The 20103-nt window shown below is 46.6% G+C and overlaps 2 protein-coding genes across 8 annotated transcripts in view; one reads left to right on the top strand and one right to left on the bottom strand.

Annotated features, from left to right (window-relative positions):
* The window catches only part of SLC37A1 (solute carrier family 37 member 1), a 101615-nt gene extending 95126 nt beyond the window's left edge, over nucleotides 1–6489 (bottom strand). The window contains exon 1 of one of the 6 annotated variants that reach the window (XR_009495520.1): nucleotides 581–662. The gene's annotated coding sequence lies outside the window, so the exon portion shown is untranslated. Of the gene's footprint in view, nucleotides 1–580; nucleotides 665–6398 lie in introns of those variants that run through there. The other 5 variants (XM_024996552.2, XM_059889357.1, XM_059889344.1 and 2 more) reach the window with 5 other exon arrangements.
* RSPH1 (radial spoke head component 1) lies at nucleotides 6419–19615 on the top strand. 2 transcript variants are annotated; one of them, XM_005202022.5, is made up of 9 exons: nucleotides 6419–6501; nucleotides 8262–8375; nucleotides 8478–8583; nucleotides 9942–10032; nucleotides 10509–10644; nucleotides 14542–14613; nucleotides 17339–17498; nucleotides 18463–18603; nucleotides 19405–19615. In XM_005202022.5, the coding sequence occupies exons 1-9, from the start codon at nucleotides 6448–6450 to the stop codon at nucleotides 19455–19457; spliced, it is 927 nt and encodes a 308-aa protein (XP_005202079.1). In that variant the 5' UTR covers nucleotides 6419–6447; the 3' UTR covers nucleotides 19458–19615.
* The last annotated feature ends 488 nt before the right edge of the window (nucleotides 19616–20103 follow it).

Raw genomic sequence — 20103 nt, 5'->3', positions numbered from 1 at the left:
CCCTATTTGCATCAGTCCTCAGGGACTTGACTTTTCTCAGTCGGTAAGGAATCCGCCCACAATGTGGGAGACTTGGATTTGATCCCTGGGTTGGGAAGATCCCCTGGAGAAGGAAATAGCAACCCAGTGCAGTATTCTTGCCAGGAGAATCCCTTGAACAGAGGAGCCTGGCGGACTGCAGTCCATGGGGTCGCAAAGTCTGACACTACTGAGCGACTTAGCAGAGCACAGCATTCTCAAGTAGGGAAGGGCCTCGACTCAGCCAGTCGCCATGGCAACTGCCTGGCAGCCCGACCCGGCAAGGAGGCTAGTCAGAAAGGTGTGGAAGCTCGGAAGCGGACCCCCAGGAGGCCTCCAGGACACTTTCCTCCCCCGGGGCAGTCCCACCCTATAAGCACAAGGCACCCTCCTCAGCTCCTCAGCGCTGAACCTTCGACGGGTTTCCTTCACTCCTTTTCGCTGGGTGTGGGGGAGGTAGAGAGAGGAGGGTCTCTCATTTATATTTAAGAAAAGCAAAAAGTTAACTTCTGCCTGGGGGAAGGAGCTCGGAGAAACCGTGGTCCCGGCCTTCTCCACTCACCCAAGGGCCCGCCGCCGCCGCGCCCCTCCCTTCTCCCGCGGAGGCCTTATCTGCGCAAGGGTGGGGGAAGGGGAGAGGACGGGAACCCCTTCCCGGGGGGTGATGGGAGGGGCCGGCTGGCTGGGGGATTATGGAAGTGCCTCCAGGGCCAGGGGAGGAAGTAGAAGAGAACTTCCTCCTTTTTCCTGGGAAGAAACTCCTAGTGATGGCCTCGCTGTGTGAGCGCTCTGCAGGCCTCCAGAGTTGGAAAGCTCTGCAGGCCTCCGGAGTTGGAAAACTCTGCTTCTGTGATCACCAAATGATTGCTTATCACCTGGGGGTTAAGGGTCACAGAGGCTGAGGCTGCCTGAGGTCCCATTGACCTAATGATGCCTTTTCTGGTCTCCCTAGGGAGAGGGTGGGTGGGGCTCTCAGCCTGACCTGAGAGACAGCATCCTCTTTCTGGAAGCAATCTCTGGGCTAGTTGCTGCTGCAGGAGGCTGGGGGTCCAGTCCTGAAGTTTACCTTACTTTGCCTTATTTGGACAACTGCTAAACCTGCAGGGTAGTGAAATTACTATAGATTGACTGAAAGATATTTTTGAGGGATGTTGGTGATTTAGTCAGTAAGTCATGTCTGACTCTTATTAACCCATGGACTGTAGCCCCGCAAGCTCCTCTGTCCATGGGATTCTCCAAACAATATTGGAGTGAGTTGCCTTTTCCTTCTCCAGGGGGTCTACCCAACCCAGGGATCAAACCTGGGTCTCCTGCATTGCAGGAGAATTCTTTACCAACAGAGCCACAAGGGACTTTGAGGGGCAGGGGGACTGACTTATTTGCTTAAGACATAAATCAAATTGTAAGTTTTAGGATCTAATAATTCAATGGCTAGACATCCAGCTGCTTATGGTGTGATCCAGAGCAGGGTATGTTTAAACCACTTTCTGGTTTTTTTAATCAAAGGATCTTTGAGCCAGTGGTTCTCCACTTGGTAGATGGTTAAGGTCACTTCCTCTCTCTTAAGAGCTTCCCTGGTGGCTCAGAGGTTAAAGTGTCTGCCTCCAATTCGGGAGACCTGGGTTCAATCCCTGGGTCGGGAAGATCCCCTGGAGAAGGGAATGGCAACCCACTCCAGTATTCTCACCTGGAGAATCCCATGGACGGAGGAGCCTGGTGGGCTACAGTCCATGGGGTTGCAAAGAGTTGGACATGACTGAGCAACTTCACTTTCTTTAACTTAAGGTCACTTCCAGAAAACCATAGTTATTCCTTTAAATCAGAGATCTGGGGGGAGGGCAGTAGAGTATAGTGATTAACAGTAATAGCTTGAGTCAGATGGCATGGTTTGAATCCCATTGGCTGTGTGATTTTGAGCAATGTCTTTTACCTCTCTGTGGCTTCTTTTCCTTAGCTGTACAATGGGGAAATGACAGTGATTATTTAATAAGACAATTCCTATAAAATTCCTCAAACACTGCCAGCACAGTCAGAACATTATTACTTCCTGGCATTGTGAGAGAAAATTTGAATTTCTGACATTTTTTTTTATGTGCAGAAAAGTTAACATCTAGTTGCATATTCTTGATTGTATTTCCATTTCATTCCAGATTTCTAATATTGAAAATGTTTTGAGGTTTTATTAAAAAAGACATGGTCTACTGAATTAAATGTGGCATCTGTCAAATATAAAGAAGAAAATCACAATCAGTCCTTCTGAAGTCCCCACTTTTTCCCACAAGAAATACTGTTCATTTGGGTGTTTACAGTGTTTTTAACTTTGCAGGTAACAAACAATATAATTGTAGGGTCTTGTGCATTAATTTGCCTGTACATTGTTTTGTTTTTTGAAGAGTGATGGATTTGGGTCTGGGATGTGGTTAAGACTGCAACCTTCCATTATGCAGCTGTTTCAGAGGGAAAGGTTTGTGTGTTCTGGAAGACCTGGGGATTATTTGGATATCTGCATCATGGGTTTGGGCTCTGTAATGCTGCCAGTAAGATCAAACTCTGTGTTTCCTCAGTCACTGCTTCCCTCTCCAGCAACATCCCACAACATACCTTTAAGGGGAGGTGGGTATGAGAATTTTCTGTTAATGATGTGTGATTCTTTTGTAATATCTTTGTTGATAGCATTATATAGCTAGCATAATAAATAATGTACTAATAAAGTGTCATCTTTGATCCCCAGGGCAACTGTTTGAGTTGGGAAGGGTTTATTCCCTTCAGTTAACAGGATAGGGATGTGAGAGTTGGACCATTAAGAAGGCTTTATGACCCATAAAGAAGGGTCAAAGAATTGATACTTTTGAACTGTGGTGCTGGAGAAGACTCTTGAGAGTCCCTTGGACAGCAATGAGATCAAATCAGTCAATCCTAAAGGAAATCAACCCTGAATGTTCACTGGAAGGACTGATGCTGAAGCTGACACTCCAACACTTTGGCCACCTGATGGGAAGAGCCAACTCATTGGAAAAGACCCTGATGCTGGGAAAGGTTGGGGGCAAGAGGAAAAGGGGGCAACAGAAGATGAGCTGGTTGGATGGCATCAATGACTCAGTGGACATGAGTTTGAGCAAATTCTGGGAGATAGTGAAGGACAGGGAATCCTGGTATGCTGCAGTTCATGGGGTCACAAAGAGTCGGACACGACTTAGCAGCTGAACAACAACAGCAGGATAGGAAACTGAGGCTCAGAGGACCGGGGAGTTCCCTGAGGTCACCAAAGCTAATAGGCTGTGCAATCCCAGACTTTAAAGTTGGGCATTTTGGCTCTAGGTGAGTAATGTTTCCACTAAATGAAGATGACTTTAAGACTTGTTTTCCCTCCATTGGAGAGGGCACTAGCAACCCACTCCAGTACTCGTGCCTGGAAAATGCCATGGACGGAGGACCCTGGTGGGCTGCAGTCCCTGGGATCACTGGGAGTCAGACACAACTGAGCAACTTCACTTTCACTTTTCACTTTCATGCATTGGAGAAGGAAATGGCAACCCACTCCACTGTTCTTGCCTGGAGAATCCCAGGGACGGGGGAGCCTGGTGGGCTGCCGTCTATGGGGTCGCACAGAGTCGGACACGACTGAAGTGACTTAGCAGCAGCAGCAGCAGATCAATTTTTTAAAGTATTAGATTTAAATAATTAAAAATTGGGAATATTATTATTATAAAAGTTATTAAACCTTAAAAGCCACTAAGAATACCATGCAATATTTAGATTTAAGATAAAACACATTATTTGTATAATTTGCAAAAACACATTAAGAATTAGATATACAAATGTACAGTGGCCAAACCGTAATTAAAAACTGAATTTTGATCCACAACTTGCAGCAGCAAGCCCAGGAAACCAACCCACTATCTACAGTAACCCTCCCAGGAAACCACCCTACTGTAGGCCAGACTCCCAGGAAGTCAGTCCTTTTCTAACTGATCCAGGAGCAAATAAGAACCCCTTTAACAATAGGCTCCAAATGCGGCTTCCCAGGTGACTCAGTGGTAGAGAATATGCCTGCCAATGCAGGAGACACAGAAGACGATCTCTGGGTAGAGAAGATCCCCTGGAGGAAGAAATGGAAAACCACTCCAGTATTCTTGCCTGGAGAATCCCACAGACAGAGGATCCTGGCGGGCTACAGTCCATGGGGTCACAAAGAGTCAGACACGACTGAGCACACATGCACCACCAAATGGCCAAGACTTGATTAATAGTGAGAGTTTACCTAATTTTTGCCCCCATTTCCACCTTAGGGCCAATCAGAGAAAGCTGAATTTCTACCCTCACCGATCACATAGGATGCCTGGGTTCTCCTGAGCCCTCCAGCAGCTTCCCCCATACTCTCAGCCTCTGATCAGGATACTAAATTCTTACGTTTTTTCCTCTATAAAGTTTTCCCACTCCTCTGCCTGCTTTTTAGTCTCTTTCAAAATATAAGTGATCATGACTGACCCTCTTGCTAGAACAAGCCCCGAATAAAAGTCTTTGCTTGCTCTCATTGAGTGGTCTTTGTTCATTTCCACATGCAAAATAGAGATGCTTTCAAGTATATGTGATAAAGGAAGAACATATTTGCGTCTCACTCGGGGATCTAAAGGCTCACGTGGACTGGATTTCCCTGGCTTGGTTGATCATCCACTGTGTGCAAAACACTTTTCTAGGTGCTGTGGGGAGGCAGAGATGAGGGCAATGTGGCTCCTGAGTGTCCAATAATCAGATAACCACCTGGATGACTGTGACGTGAGACAGAGCTTGTCCTGTGTGTATGATAAAGATGGCTCAAGGTACAATGGGAATTAAGAGAAAGACAGCGAGAACAACTCACTTGAAGGATCAGAAGAAGCTGCAGGTGGAAGGTGTCCAATATTTAGAGTAAAAAATTAAAAATACAGAGGAATATGGTTAATATATACTAACAAAAACTCACTACTTTAAATTTTGCATATTGTCATGCTCAGACCTTTAAACTAGATACACAGATGGATAGATAGACAGATGATACAGAGAGGTGAAGTCCTTTCCTCTTTCTCCAACCCTGTCCCTCTCTTCCTCCCTGGGGGCATCCTTATCATGAATTTGGAGCTTTTTCTGGAAGTGGTTCCTTAGCCAGTCTTTGAAGAATGGCTCTGACTATAGGCAAGGCCATCAGAAGGAAGACTTCCAGGGGAAGCATTTGGCATAGGCCAAGACACAGACGTGGGGAAGTGAAGGATGTATTGGGGACTGTGCTCATGGTTTGCTTTTATCTGAATCATGTAACAAGTATAGGAAGGTGTTGATGGACCAGGAGGCTGAGAGGATGACTTGGGGTTTGAATATGGAGATAGTGAATACAGTGGTCTGCATGCAGTCTGGTCTGCACGTGGGTTTCCAAATAGAGGAGGAGGGTGAAGTGGTTAAGAGTGCCTAAGTCTGGAGACAAACAGGCTGAATCAGAGCCTATTGCCAGAGTTAACAAGGGGAGAAGGCCTGGATCAGGGTGGTGACAAGAGGAACTGGGAAGGAGATCATGAGGGGTCCTGGGCAGACCGAGTGTCAGATAACTGGAGGGAAGCTAGGAAGAGAGGCCCATTTAAGAGCGGGAATGAGTGTGAATGTGTGTGCGTGTGTGTGAGGGAGTGAGCTCCACTGGGAATTCCCAGGAGACTGGTTTCACATCTGGGATGGAGGAGGGGTGTCAAACCCTGACGGGCATCAGGGTAGCCTTGCATCTGCTAATGAGTCGAAGCTGACTCCTTGAGTCAGGAGAAGATGCTTACAAACACAAGAAAAGATATCGAAGAACGCATCTCTGTGGACTACCAACATGGAAGGGTCAGAAGAGTCCAGAAAGGTGATGAGGGGCAGGCAGGGCCTATGGAGAGACCCAAGGAACCAAGGGCCAGGGCTAAGAAAGGTCAGTGTCCACCTCTAGGGGGGGCGAGGCCTTTCCAGAGCTGGCCCTATGAGCTTCCTCCACCCCTTCTCGTTTCAGCATCACCCAGCCGCTGGTTAAAGGGGACAGCCATGTGGTGTCCAGGTAAGAGAGAAGGTGGGTACCCAATACGCCTCAGGCCCCGCCCCCTCCCTCCTCCGTGGGTGACGATTGGCCGAGGCTCTCCTTACGTTGTTATGACAGCACCTGAAGGCAGGCATTGGCTCCTTCCCAAGCCGTCCCGCCCCAGGCCCCGCCCCTCTCCCCAGAAGGCGACTGGCAGTTGCGACCCGTTGCTATGACAGCACCCGAAGGTTAACGGTTACCCTTCCCGTGCTTCCCAGCTTCTCCGCAAGGGCTGGGAGGGAGAGAGCCTGGTCGCGTCTCCATGGCGACGGCGGACGCGGTGGTGCAAGCAGCTGGTACCTACCGACTAGAAAGGCGCAGGCGGCAGCAGACATCCAGACTGGGGCGAAGCCATGTCGGACCTGGGCTCAGAGGAGTTGGAAGAGGAGGGAGAGAATGATCTTGGGGTGAGAGTTCCGGGCAAGGGAGGAGCTCCCAGGGTTGCGTGGACCCTTGGAAACCGGGTTCAGAGAGTGGGACGGCCTGGAGGCCCGCCACAGTCCCTCCGGGAGGCCCAGCCAAGGACAAGGACCATGCTGGCCACAGCGGGCGCTGCGTCCTGCAAGTTGGCTCTGAAAGGTGAAACGTTATGACGTCCTCTTACCACATCCCTTCTCGCTCCCCCCTCCACCTTTCCTCCTCCCGTTAAAGGCAAAGATTTCCGAATAGAAGGCATTGGAAGAGTCCTGCTGTTACCCTCCACGGAGGCAGTTTCCTTGAATGGCTGGTCATCCCAAGCTGGGCTCTTCCGACCCTTCCATGATGCCCTCTTCTCCTTCTGCCCTCAATCTTTCCCAGCATCAGGAACTTTTCCAATGCTGTTCACATCAGATGACCAAAATCCTGGAGTTTCAACTTCAGCATCAGTCCTTCCAATGAATATTTAGGATTGATTTCTCTTAAGATTGACTGGTTTGATCTCCTTGTTGTCCAAGGGACTGAGAAAGGTGCCAACCTTGTGGCTCGTTGTGGGTATATTTGGGAGTCTCTGGGTCAGGAAGAGGAGTCTTTTATACATTTTGATTTAGACTAACCCTGAAACAAATTTGTAAGGTTATAAAATTTGCCTTATGTTCTGAGCATGAATTTCTGAGCCAAACAGTGCTAGAAAAGCACAAAAAATGCAAAAATGTTTTTTTTCCCCAAAGCCCTTGATTTAATGTGCCTGAATTTGTGCTAATGTCTATCCAGATCCAATTCCAGGTCAGATCATTCTCTGTGCCCTTGCTATTTCATTGTTTATTATTTACATGCTACACCCATGTAATTAGGTGCTTGAGAAACATGTCTTTTATGAAGGATAGAGACAATAGGGAAATGAGAAGCTAGTATTGTTTTTTATTGATTTACTTTAAAGATGTGTGTATGTATGTGTGTGTTAGTCACTCAGTCGTGTCCAATTCTTTGCAACCCCATGGACTATAGCTCTCCAGGTTCCTTTGTCCATGGAATTCTCCAGGCAAGAATACTGGAGTGGGTTGCCATTCTCTTCTCCAGAGCATCTTCCCAACCCAGGGATCGAACCCAGGCCTCCTGCATTGCAGGCAGATTCTTTACCGTCTGAGTCACCAGGGAAGCCCACTATAAAGATAGATATGTAATTATTTCCCTATTGGGCTATGAGTGTTTGAACCTTAAGCCTCTTGAGTTTAAAAATCAGTTAAACTGAATTGAGTTTGGAAACTCAAGCTGACCATTGAGCCTGATTCATTCCTCAGCTCCCCCTGTTCCTCTCCTGACATCAGAGCTTTCCTCAAGGTCAAAGCTGTCTTCAGGCCACGGATACCCAGGGATGACTTGTATTTTAAATTATGGATTATTGGAAGAAGGTGGGTTCAGGACCTGCTCCACCTGCAAATGCTATTAATACTTCAAACATGTCCTTGTAAAGAACACAACTTGGACCATCTTGCATTTTCCCCCAAGTGGTTGGTTTTGTTTACAGTGTAAAGGATTGTCATAATAAAGTGGAGGGAGAGAGTGAATGTCCACCATGGACAGGGACCAGCTGTGTGGGCTTGGACTGATGCTCCATGTCTCCCAGGCCTGGAGCCTGGGAGACAAGGTCAAGGGTTGGAAAAGTTCAGTGGAATACTATTGAATTCACAAAATGCTTAGCACATGGTTAGTGCTTAATAAAGAGTAGCTGTGATTATCTTCTGTCCAGGAGTATGAAGGGGAACGGAATGAGGCAGGTGAACGGCACGGACACGGGAAAGCCAGACTGCCCAATGGGGACATTTATGAAGGGAACTATGAGCATGGTAAAAGACACGGCCAGGTCAGAATCGGTGACTTGAGTGGGTGGTTTTCCCAATTTAATGCTCTATTAGCAATCATTAAATCCAGGAGTGATATAAATTATATCATCACTGTGTTTCAGGGGATCTACAAATTTAAAAATGGTGCTCGGTACATCGGAGAATATGTTAGAAACCAAAAGCACGGCCAAGGCACGTTCATCTACCCAGATGGATCGAGATATGAAGGTGAAGTGTTACCACGAAGCAAACCTTCTTGCTGGGGGGGTAGGGTGTAGGGAAGCTGTGGGTGAGGGTAGACCCGGGGTAGTAGGGTGGACCGAGGCCGTTGGTGCTTGGTGGCATTCTTCTCCTTGGAGTCGTTTTTGCTGTTTTCCGTTTCTGACCAGCCCCTCTTCTGATGAACACGGTGTCTGTGTATATGATGATTCTTTCACTGAGGGCTTCTGCTCTGGGAGGCATTCCTACCTCTGCCGTAGTTGTAACCTCTGTGTTACGTGGCAGAGTCATGTCTCAGGAAGATTCTTGCCCCTAACATGAACCTCACTGTTGCTCCCCCGACCACTGTCACCTGTGTGATGACAAGTGAAAAGTGAAAGTGAAGTCGCTCAGTCGTGTCCAACTGTTTGCGACCCCATGGACTGTAACCTACCAGGCTCCTCCACCCATGGGATTTTCCAGGCAAGAATACTGGAGTGGGTTGCCATTTCCTTCTCCAGGGGATCTTCCCCACCCAGGGATTGAAACTGGGTCTCCCACATTGTAGGCAGACGCTTTACTGTCTGAGCCACCAGGGAAGTCAATCCCAACAAGAGATGAAGGCAGTTCCGACAGGCAGGGGTGGGTGGTGAGCTTCGCAAACCGCGTGCAAAGGTTAGGCTCTGGGCTGCTTTTCTGGGCAGAAATTGTCTAGTTTTCATCAGATTTCCAAAAAGGTCTGTGAGCCCAACCCTGATGCTGGGGTGACAATAGGTGTGACCTTATTCAGGGACGTCATTCCGCCTCGTTTCTGCCTCCTCCTCTTCAGTGTGAGGACCAGATGGACTCACACAGGTGAGATGCTCAGAGCCAGGGCTAACCGATGGTACTTGTTCAGTAAATGCAGGCGAGGGACAATGTCGCTTGTGTGACAGCGGCGTGTCTTAGCTCGGATGCCACCTTCTCAGGGGGCAGGCTGGAGCGGCCTGTCTGCTGGCCACGTGAAACCAGAGCCGAGGCCGCCTCGGGACTTCCGCTGGAGCCCGAGACCCAAGTGGAGAGTGTCGCTGCTCCTCCTTCTAGCAGTGGGATTTCTCTTTTGTTTTGTTTCACAAATCTTAGAAAACTGGCTCCAGACATAGCTCCGTCTGCTTTTTAAATCAGCTCAAAGCAATTTAATTTAGGATTTAATTGAATTCTTTTAAATCCTTATGAGCCTAATCTCATTGTGGTCATTTTGATTTCAGTGTAGATGTTAATCTAATTTGAACAACATTTCTATTTATGTATGTTATTACGTATGACAAGATATATGTTATGTATGATAAAATATGTGCATATGTGGAGATACATATGTACATACACACACGTGTGTGCCGTCCCTCCAGGGGAGTGGGCAGACGACCTGCGGCACGGCCACGGCGTGTACTACTACATCAACAACGACACCTACACCGGAGAGTGGTTTGCCCACCAAAGGTTCGATTCCCCCTCGGACCCACAGCTCGGTTCACGTCGTGAGCGCACGACTGTGACTAAGCAACAGAATCATGACCGGAGCCCACGGGGCAGCGCGGCCTGCGGTTCATAGCTTTAGGGCGAGCCTGTGGGCAATGCCCTGTTGGTCAGGTGCATTCCCCGGGAAACAGGTCCAAGGGCCCCAAGCCATGGAGGACACAGGACAACCTGCTGGGGCTGAGTCACAGCTCCCGGGAGCCCTGCCCCTTGCCTGAGCCAACCAGCTGACGGGCAGGAGGTTGCCGCTGCCCAGCAGGGGTGCCCAGCCATGCCTGGACTGTGAACAGGATGTGTTTTGAATGAGCCCAGATATAGAAGCCATTTCGTTTGTGAGCCACATCAGCCTAGGCCCCCTGGGTTTAAATTTCTGTCTCATAAACCTGGAAGGGTTTTCACTGCAGCAGAACCAAGTGTGTTGTGCTCCTTGTCTTCACCAGGCATGGGCAGGGCACCTACTTCTATGCAGAGACGGGCAGCAAGTACGTGGGTACCTGGGTGAATGGCCAACAGGAGGGCGCAGCTGAGCTCATCCACCTGAACCACAGGTACCAGGGCAAGTTCTTGAACAAAAACGTAAGTCAATGGGCAGTGACATTTGCCAGTGAAATAAGCAGCACCCTCCATGCCCCACCCCCTGCCCTGCTTGTGAGTATGTGTGAGCAGGAAAGAGGACAAACCCAGGCAAACTGTCCACCCTCTCCAGATCGGGAGACAGAGCTGAGCCTCTCTGCTACCCACAAAGGACAGGGTGGGCGCGGAGGAGGCTTGGCGGATCTCTGCATCTCTGTAACATTCACACAGCCTCCCAGCAATGGAAATCCTTATAGCATTGGGGCATCTTGACCTTGGTCTCATAAGTAAATTGGATATGAAATACTTACTTGTTTGAATGACTGAGCAGTTGGGCATGTAATGTTTTGACTTTCTTTCTCCTGAGAGGGCCACAGCCTGAGCCTGGGAAGGAAGACCCCATGAATTCCTCCCTTGAGCTCTGTGCCAGCCCACCCACTTCAGGCTGCGGTGGGATTGGAGGGCTGCTCCTGGCCTTGGGCCTGGAGGTCTCCAGTTCACAGTGCCCACGACTGATCATCTCTGTCTGGAGGATGCTGTGACCTTGCTTGTCCTACTTCCCAAGCCCTGGTGGGATGCAGAGAAACCCTGAATCATTTGGAACCTACCTACCACCCTGCATTTGCTATAGCTTTGATCAGGTGTTGAACAGACACTTTCCACAAAAAGAAAGTTTTTGAAGCAAATGAAAGGTGTTAGATGTTGACATAGGGAACATCCAACTGATTTAATAAAGTTGCCCCAGATTCCAGTTTTCATTCCTGTATAATTCACGCCCTTATTACAGATTCTACTTGTAGTCTCTTTAGTGCAGGCAGCTTTTCCTCAAATCTATACATTAAACATGTTTGCTGTTTTAGTCGTTCAGTTGTGTCTGACTCTTTGTGATCCCATGGACTATAGCCTACCAGGCTCCTCTGTCCATGGGATTTCCCAGGCAGCAATACTAGAGTGGGTTGCCAGTTCCTTCTCCACTGAGTATGTCATTCTTGCAAAATTCTCCTTTGATATTTTTTTGGCACAGGGAGGTGGGTGGAGGAAAGAGAATTTAACACAAGTTGGTTGGGAGGAATCAATGAATATGGTGAACCTAAACCAACCTGAGGAATGAGAATGAAAGTGAGACTTCATTCTGCCAGTTAGTAGAAGATTTAAAGTTGCACAGGTAACACACCAGGATGTTCCACTTGTAAAACACTCCTCCTCTGGACTCCTCCCCACCCACCTCAAGCGGCCTGGAGGTACAGACTTATATAGACAGCTCATACAGAAGTGCAGTGTGGGGATTTTAACTATATAAATAGGACCACTCTGTTATCAGGACACAAAAATATGCCCAGAGAAACATCTTCTATCTGTGCACATTTGGAAGTTTTTATGTTGGTTAGCTAGTGGAATTGGAGAATGTACAAGTATTGATATTTTTTTTCTTACAGATGCTGGTGATTTATTGATGATTAGATGCAGTAAATGTTGTATATAACTTAGTTTCATTCTACCTTAATAATATTGCATCATTTTTTGAGTGATTACTATGTGCCAGGCACTGTTCTAAGTATTTTACATGTATTAACTCATATAATTTAAAATAAAAGTGTCCCCATTGATGTATAAGTATACCAAAAACAAAGACAGGTTAAACTGAGGCTCCCAAAGTTGTTCTGTTAAGTGGTGGAGCTAGGATTCAAATGCCAGCAGCCTACTGCTGCAGCCTGTGTTCCTAGATTTGGTATTTTTTTCAAACTGTTGATGTTTTAAATGATGCCAGACACTGCCGATTGTCCTGAAAAGCTGAGCTAGTTTATACTCTGATCAACAGAATATGGGCGTCTCTTCATCACATTTTCTCACCAACATTGGATTTTATTAGTCTTTATTTTTTTTTTTCAAACCTAATTGGGTAAAAAATGTTATCTCATAGTTTTAATGTGCAGTTCACTGGTTACTGGTGAGGCTCAGCATCTTCAAACACTTCTCCTGCTAGTTTGACTGTCTTCCTTCAGAGACTTACCTGTTCACATCCTTGCTGGAAAGTTGTGAAATACACTGTAAAGCTTCAATAACGAAAACAGTGTGCTGCTAGGTTATGAGATACACGTAGTCAGGGACTTAGGTCAAAGAGTAGACAGATTCAAGCATATATAATAATTTAGCACTTGAAAGGATGTCATTTCCAGCTGAAAGAAATGGTGGGGAGAAATCAAGAAATGGTGCTGGGACAGCCTGATGACAACTTGGGAGAAAAAAAACCAGAGTTTGTCCTTCAGCATTTAGGTGAAGACACTGGGTTGGCCAAAAGTTCATTTGGGGTTTTCCATATGATGTCATGGAAAATCCAAGCACATGTTTTGGCCAACCATACTTGCTAGAAGAAATAAAGATTTAAATGTAAACAGAAAGCCACAGACAGAAAAATAGGCTTTTTTTTTTTTTTTGAGAAATATGGACTTTCTAAACAGAAATATAAAGGAAAAACCAAGAGATCCCACTTGACAAACATAATCCCATATAGATTAGAAAACACAGTAAAGAAAATTTAAAACCTAAAGGACAAATGGGCTTGGGATATTTGTAACATGTAATGTGTAAAGCACTTATGTCAATCAGCATGATTTAAATTTCAAAAATGTTGAAAAAAATTAAACCTTGCTAATAATGTAAAAGATGTGACTTAAAATTCTGAGGTTCTATTTTTTTACATATAAGAATGTAAAGAGAACAAATGTTAATGCCCAGAAAAAAATAAGGGTTTGAAGACAAAGGGATCTTAAGTGCTGTTGTGGGAGTGAAAGTTACTAGAGGCTCATTCTGATAAAATCTATCAGATTATCTATCTACCTATACATACTTTTCTCCAGAAATTCAATTTCTATAAACTTACTTTGAGGAAATTATCAAGACTGTACATAAAGATTTAGCTCAGAATATGTTTACACAGTGTTTTTTGTCAAAGTATCAGCATAACAAATATTAACAACAGGGAGTAAAATAGATGATGATTCCTTGATGAAATAGCATACCTATTTCTAAGTATCTCTAAATATGTTCATACTCTCAGTTCAGTTTAGTCGCTCAGTCGTGTCTGACTCTGTGACGCCATAGACTGTAGCACACCAGGCTTCCCTGTCCATCACCAACTCCCAGAGCTTGCTCAAACTCTGGCCATTGAGTCGGTGATGCCATCCAACCATCTCATTCTCTGTTGTCCCCTCCTCCTCCTGCCTTCAACCTTTCCCAGCATCTGGGTCTTTTCCAGTGAGTCAGTTCTTCGCACCATGTAGCCAAAGTATTGGAGCTTCAGCTTCAGCATCAGTCCTTCCAATGAATATTCAGGATGGATTTCCTTTAGGATTGACTGGTCTAATCTCCTTGCAGTCCAAGGGACTCTCAAGAGTCTTCTCTAACACTACAGTTCAAAAGCATCAATTCTTCGGGGCTCAGCTTTCTTTATTGTCCAACTCTCACATCCATACATGACTACTGGGAAAACCGTAGTTTTGACTAGATGGACCTTTGTTGGCAAAGTAATGTCTCTGCTTTTTAAATCAACTATATTTCCATAAATATTTTAAAATTATTTATTAGTAGTCCTTTTCTAGCTAGTTTGACTGTGGGTGTTGACTAAGTAAAATTTCTGTCATAAATACTTTTGTAAAGAAATAAAATGTAGTTTTTTTTTTTTTTAACAAAGGTAAGGGGACCTACACTTTGCATTCCATTAGCCATTAGTTTACAAAGCCATCTTTAATTTGTATTGGATTTCCCCAGTTCCATGATTCTGGGTAGAGTTTATGCAGGTCACATTTATACTCTATGTACTTTGTATACACATTTACACATTTTGTACTTTCTACCGGGCGTTGACACTCGAGAATGAAGTTGGTTTCTCTTTGCTCATAGCCTGTTGGCCCTGGAAAGTACGTGTTTGATATTGGATGTGAACAGCACGGGGAGTATCGCTTGACTGACGTGGTAAGTTGCAGAGTCTGTATCTTTTTCTACATTCATAGGCAAATAAACTGTTCGATGATGTTCACCTTGTAGATCTGTGTTGGGATCAATTGCCCTGAGGCAGTATAGGAAACGGAGTCGGGCAGAAGGGAAAGTTGGGTTGTGATGGGACCCTGTGGGAGCTCTGAAATGGGATAACCCTTCAAAGTGTCCTGAACAGGGCTTCCCTGGTGGCCCAGTGGTAAAGAATCTTCCTGCCAGTACAGGAGACAAGGGTTCAATCCCTGAGATGGGAAGATTCCACAAGCCCCAGAGCAACCAAGCCCATGCGGCCCAACTCTTGAGCCTTTGCTCTCAAGTCCGGGAGCCACAACCACGGAAACCTGCATGCCCTAGAGCTGGTGCTCTGCAGCAAGAGAAGTGTCCACAGCGAGAAGCCTGCGACCCCAAGGAAGAGTAGCCCCCGCTCACTACAACTAGAGAAAGAGCAGCAAGGAAGACCCAGCACAGCCAAAAATAAATAAAATAATTTTTAAAAATGTTCTGAACAGAGGCCAGGTACCTTAGACTCCCATGTGGACTGGTCACTGGGTGTGGGCTGCCCGTGGACAGAGAGGGGCATGAAACCTAGGCTGTGCGGCTTGCTTTGGCCAAGGGCAGTTCACGGGAGGGACTTTGCTATGAGTGAGCGGCCACCCACCCTCCAGCAGCTGGAAGAAGGAGGGCCTGCATCTTGTGGGGAGAGCATGTGAGCACCTACGAGTGACGAGACAGCAGGCACCCCCTAGACAGTAGTTCTGCAGTGCAGTCCCCGGGCCTGCAGCTTTGGCAACACCTGGCAGTCTGTTCCACATGCAGGTTACTGGACCTCACCCCAGACCTCCTGAATCAGAAACCCTGGGGCTGGGCCAGCGATCTGTACATGAACAACCTCTCCAGGGGATTGTGGCACAACTGAAGCCTGAGCTCCACTGTCCTGGGGTCCTGCCGTCACCCTTCCTGGGGTACACATTTTTAAACCAAGGAGTTCAGTTTATTTCTGAGTGACTCAGGGGAAGTATTAGGCAGGGATCTGTCACTCTGTGTGTTAGATGTTATCATGTTTGTGGCAGTGAAGTTTTCCATATTTATAGGACTGATGTTCAAATCTTTGGAATTTTGTGATGAGTACAAATCTGAGAAAGAAAGTGAAAGTGAAGTCGCTCAGTCGCGTCCAACTCTTTGCGACCCCATGGACTGTAGCCTACCACACTCCTCCATCCATAGAATTTTCCAGGCAACAGTACTGGAGTGGGTTGTCATTTCCTTCTCCAAGGGATCTTCCCGACCCAGGGATTGAACCCGGGTCTCCCACTTTGCAGGCAGACACTTTACCATCTGAGCCACCTGGTAAGCCCAAAATTCCAACAGTGGTTAACAGCCGCATATGTCGATGTTGCCAAGCATATTGGTCTACTTGGTCTACAAATCTGAGTAGACCAATATGCTTGGCAACATCGACATATGCGGCTGTTAACCACTGTTGGAATTATACATCATGGTGGTGAGGGACAGGGAGGCCTGGCTTGGTGTAGTCCATAGGGTTGCGAAGAGTTGGACATGATTTGGCAACTGAACTACAACAAATAAACTATTCCACATTTAGAACTGATGGACTTTGTTTACTTTGACTGTGTTTTATTTATCTCTCCATAATCCTTGAGACTAGAACTTAGGAGTCCATGCCCTTGCATGTCCTTATATGGATGTCTTTGGGTGTTTTTAGGTTTTTGCTTACAGTGATGATGCTGAATCTTGACCTCTGTCCACTCATGCAGAATTGAATCTCAGAGACAGAGTTTTGGTGAAAAGACTAGCTTTACTGGTTTGCCAGGCAAAGGCAGACATAGCAAGCTAATGCCTTCCATAGTGTGTCCCAAGGCGGGGGGTAGGGATTTGGCGAGGAGTTTCACAGCAGTGGTTCAAGGGCAGGGTTTTGACAAGGATGGGGTGTGTGCGGGTCCTGCGGTCCTTTAACCTGGCCTCAGGTGTTCCCCTGATGAGTTCTGTGGTTCTCCAGGTTATCCAACTATGACCTTCTCTCCAGAATGAAGAATGTTTCATCACGTAGTTAACAGCTTCCACTTGTTAGGGTTTCAGTTCTGCAGAAGAGCTCAAAGACACAGTTCTGTGTGTCTCTTGAAGCAGAATTGGGCCCCTTCCCCAAGGCTGCTCTGTTGTTTCTTGGCTGCTCCTCCCTCGTCTCTGCATCCATTAGCTTCCCTGAACCTGCAAGTGCCCGAACCTGCCCTTGGGAACTCAGGGAAGGTCATAAAGGCTGGAGTCTGTTTCCTACAAACAAGAAATGGGGGACACAGAAAGACATCCATGCCCAGGAGCCCCACGGGGTCCTACTTGGTTTCAGTGTTTGTTTCGTTATGTTTGAAGAATCTTAGAGCTGAAATGTAGCTGAATGGTTGCAAAGAGTCATTAGTTCTGGCCATTTCTTAACTGGAAATGTTAGTCTGAAAACCTCTTGCACTGTCACCGAAATGAGTGCGGGAGCTGTACTGATCCCACTTTGATTTCTCATCCTTGTTGTTTTAAGCTCCATTTTCAGCTCTTGAATTATACCATTGACACTGGCAATTACTCTGATTACTGAATCCTGTTATGGAAATGTTAAAGCACCTTTCAAAACCTGTCCCATCTACCCGTACTGTAAACATCCCATGCATGTTGGTCAATTTACATTGTTTTAACTTAGGAAAGAGGAGAAGAGGAGGAGGAGGAGGAGACACTGATAACTGTCATTCCAAAATGGAAAGCCACCAAAATCACAGAGCTGGCCTTGTGGACCCCGACCCTCCCCCAGGAGCAGCCCGCTGCAGACAGACCAGGCCAGGAGGAGGCCCCAGGAGCTGAGGGTATGGAGGTCTAAGGGGGTGAGGGGAATGGGGCTCTCGGGGAGCAGGCTCTGAGTCCTTCTCCTTGGCCTGTGACTGGCTGTGGGCATGACCTGAGCAAGGCTCTGGCTGCAACTGGAGTGACAGGTCCTTCCTGAAGGACAGCACTTCTCTGTGACCATCACAGGGGACTTCCTGGCAAGTCCTCAGAGGGCTGTGGAGGATCAAAGGTTACACTGGGCAGGAGCCCTTCTGTTGCAAGTGATTGAAAGTCCTAGTTGCTCAGTTGTGTCCAACTCTTTGTGACCCCCATGGACTGTAGCCCACCAGGCTCCTCTGTCCATGGGATTCTGCAGGCAAGAACACTGAAGTGAATTGCCAGGCCCTTCTCCAGGAGATCTTCCTGATCCAGGGTCTCCTGCATTGCTGGCAGATTCTTTACCATCTGAGCTACCAAGGAAGCCCTAAGGGATTGAAGATCAACTCCAGTTGGCCTAAGTGGAATAATACTGACACTAATTCATTGGTTCATACCACTGGAGCAGTCGGGTAGGACGACCTCAGGTCTGGCTGGATCAGGCGTCTTCTCTCTGGTCTCCACTTTCCCGTGTACTGGCTCTACTTGGTGGTACCCCCTTCCCTTTGGAGATCAAAGCTCAGTGACTTTATCAGATTGTCACCCAATCTGCTCAAGAACCCTGGAAAACAGAGGGCTTCTTTCTCCATATGCTCATCAAAACCCCTGGGATATATACTGTACACTTAAAACAAAAAACCCTTGGGAATTAGATTATCAGACAAGGGATGCCCATCCCTAAACCTGTCACTGTGATGGGGACTGGGGACCAGGTGTCAGGCCTGGGTGGAGCTGAGACTCTGAGTTGGGGGTGGTCCCCTGATGGAGAGGTGGGCCCTGCTGTCAGCAGGAGGCAGGAGTGGGTGCTAAAAGGCGCCTGCTGATACCGTTTCCTTTTGTCCATCTCAGGTGGGGGCGAGATGGTGGAGGAGGTCCAGCCTCTGACTGATGTGTCAGAGGGGGAGTTAGAGTCGACGCGGCCTGGAGACGAGGAGGGAGACGCCAGTAGAGAGGACCGAGAGGAATTCCAATATGACAGCTTAGACCAGGGTGAGCCTGTGCTTCGGTGACCGAGGTGGGCAGAGGGGACGAGGCACTAGCACCCTGGAGCGGGCACAGCGTTTTCTTTGCCTTTGCTGGAGGCCGTCCTTGGGTCAGGCCTGGGGAACTGACCCTGGGATCCAGGGTCATTCAGGGGATCCACCCTGGGAATGTCACACCTTCTTAGCTGTCCTGCACAAGGACAGCTGTGTGACATGTGTTCTCTCTGACTCTGTCCTTGCTAGTCTTGGTTTCACCAAATACCGCATGACTTGGGTGTCCTGGTAGATATTGATGTGGCTTTATTTTATGACATGGTTTTCACCTTTATCACACTTTATAATAATGCTCTGTAAAGAAATATATAGCATGCACATTCAAAGTGTAAACCCTTTCAACATTTAATTTTTCATCATTAATTCACATAAACACTATTATGGGGGTGGGGAAGGAGGGTGGGAAGTGTGGATTACAGCCTTTATAGAGACCAGAGTTCCAACAGTGTTGTTTATAAATTATAGTCCGTCAATTTCATTACTGATCAGTGCACATAGGCAAAAGACAATGATGAACCTTACTCTCACTGACATGCATATTCTTATCTTAGCATTTACTCTGAAAATATTTTTTGCCTACTTTATTACTGGTACCAAAACAAAAACTATATAAGTCTGTCTAAGATAAAAGTTAACATTCCATGAATTTGCCTGATAATGTGTTTAATATTTGTTACAAAAGATCTGCAAGCAAATCAATAGTTTTTAAATAGAAATAAAGTTAATACACTCACATTTCCTTTTTTCTTCTCAGGAAACATCAGTTTTGAAGAAGAGGAAGGCAGACAGTCAGAACTGCTAGAATAAGATGAAGCAAAGCCAGGATGGTAGGAGATGGATCAGAAAGATGCTCTGACACCAGCATAGTAATTACTGATGTATCACTAATTTTTCTTACTTAGTTGTTTGTTAAAATGTTTTATGATTGCAAATAAATTTCTTTATTTTCCTTTGTTTATGAAATAGCCTCTGCTTCAAGTTCTCAAGTTCTTTAAAAGTTACCAAGTTATTTTGCCATGATTTTTTAAAAGATTATTTTCTTTTAATGTGGACCATTTTTAAAGTTTTGATTGAATTTGTTACCGTAACCAGCTGGTTACTTGAATTGATGCTTTTGAACTGTGGTGTTGGAGAAGACTCTTGAGAGTCCCCAGGACTGCAAGGAGATCCAACCAGTCCATTCTAAAAGAGATCAGTCCTGGGTGTTCATTGGAAGGACTGATGCTAAAGCTGAAACTCCAATACTTTGGCCACCTCATGCGAAGAGTTGACTCATTGGAAAAGACTCTGATACTGGGAGAGATTGGGGGCAGGAGGAAAAGGGGATGACAGAAGATGAGATGGCTGGATGGCATCACCGACTCGATGGACATAGTTTGAGTGAACTCTGGGAGTTGGTGACGGACAGGGAAGCCTGGCGTGCTTCGATTCATGGGGTCGCAAAGAGTCGGAC

Source organism: Bos taurus, chromosome 1 (assembly GCF_002263795.3).
Source record: "Bos taurus isolate L1 Dominette 01449 registration number 42190680 breed Hereford chromosome 1, ARS-UCD2.0, whole genome shotgun sequence".
NCBI classification, from domain to species: Eukaryota; Metazoa; Chordata; class Mammalia; order Artiodactyla; family Bovidae; genus Bos; species Bos taurus.
This window is presented reverse-complemented; position numbering and strand designations above follow the sequence as displayed.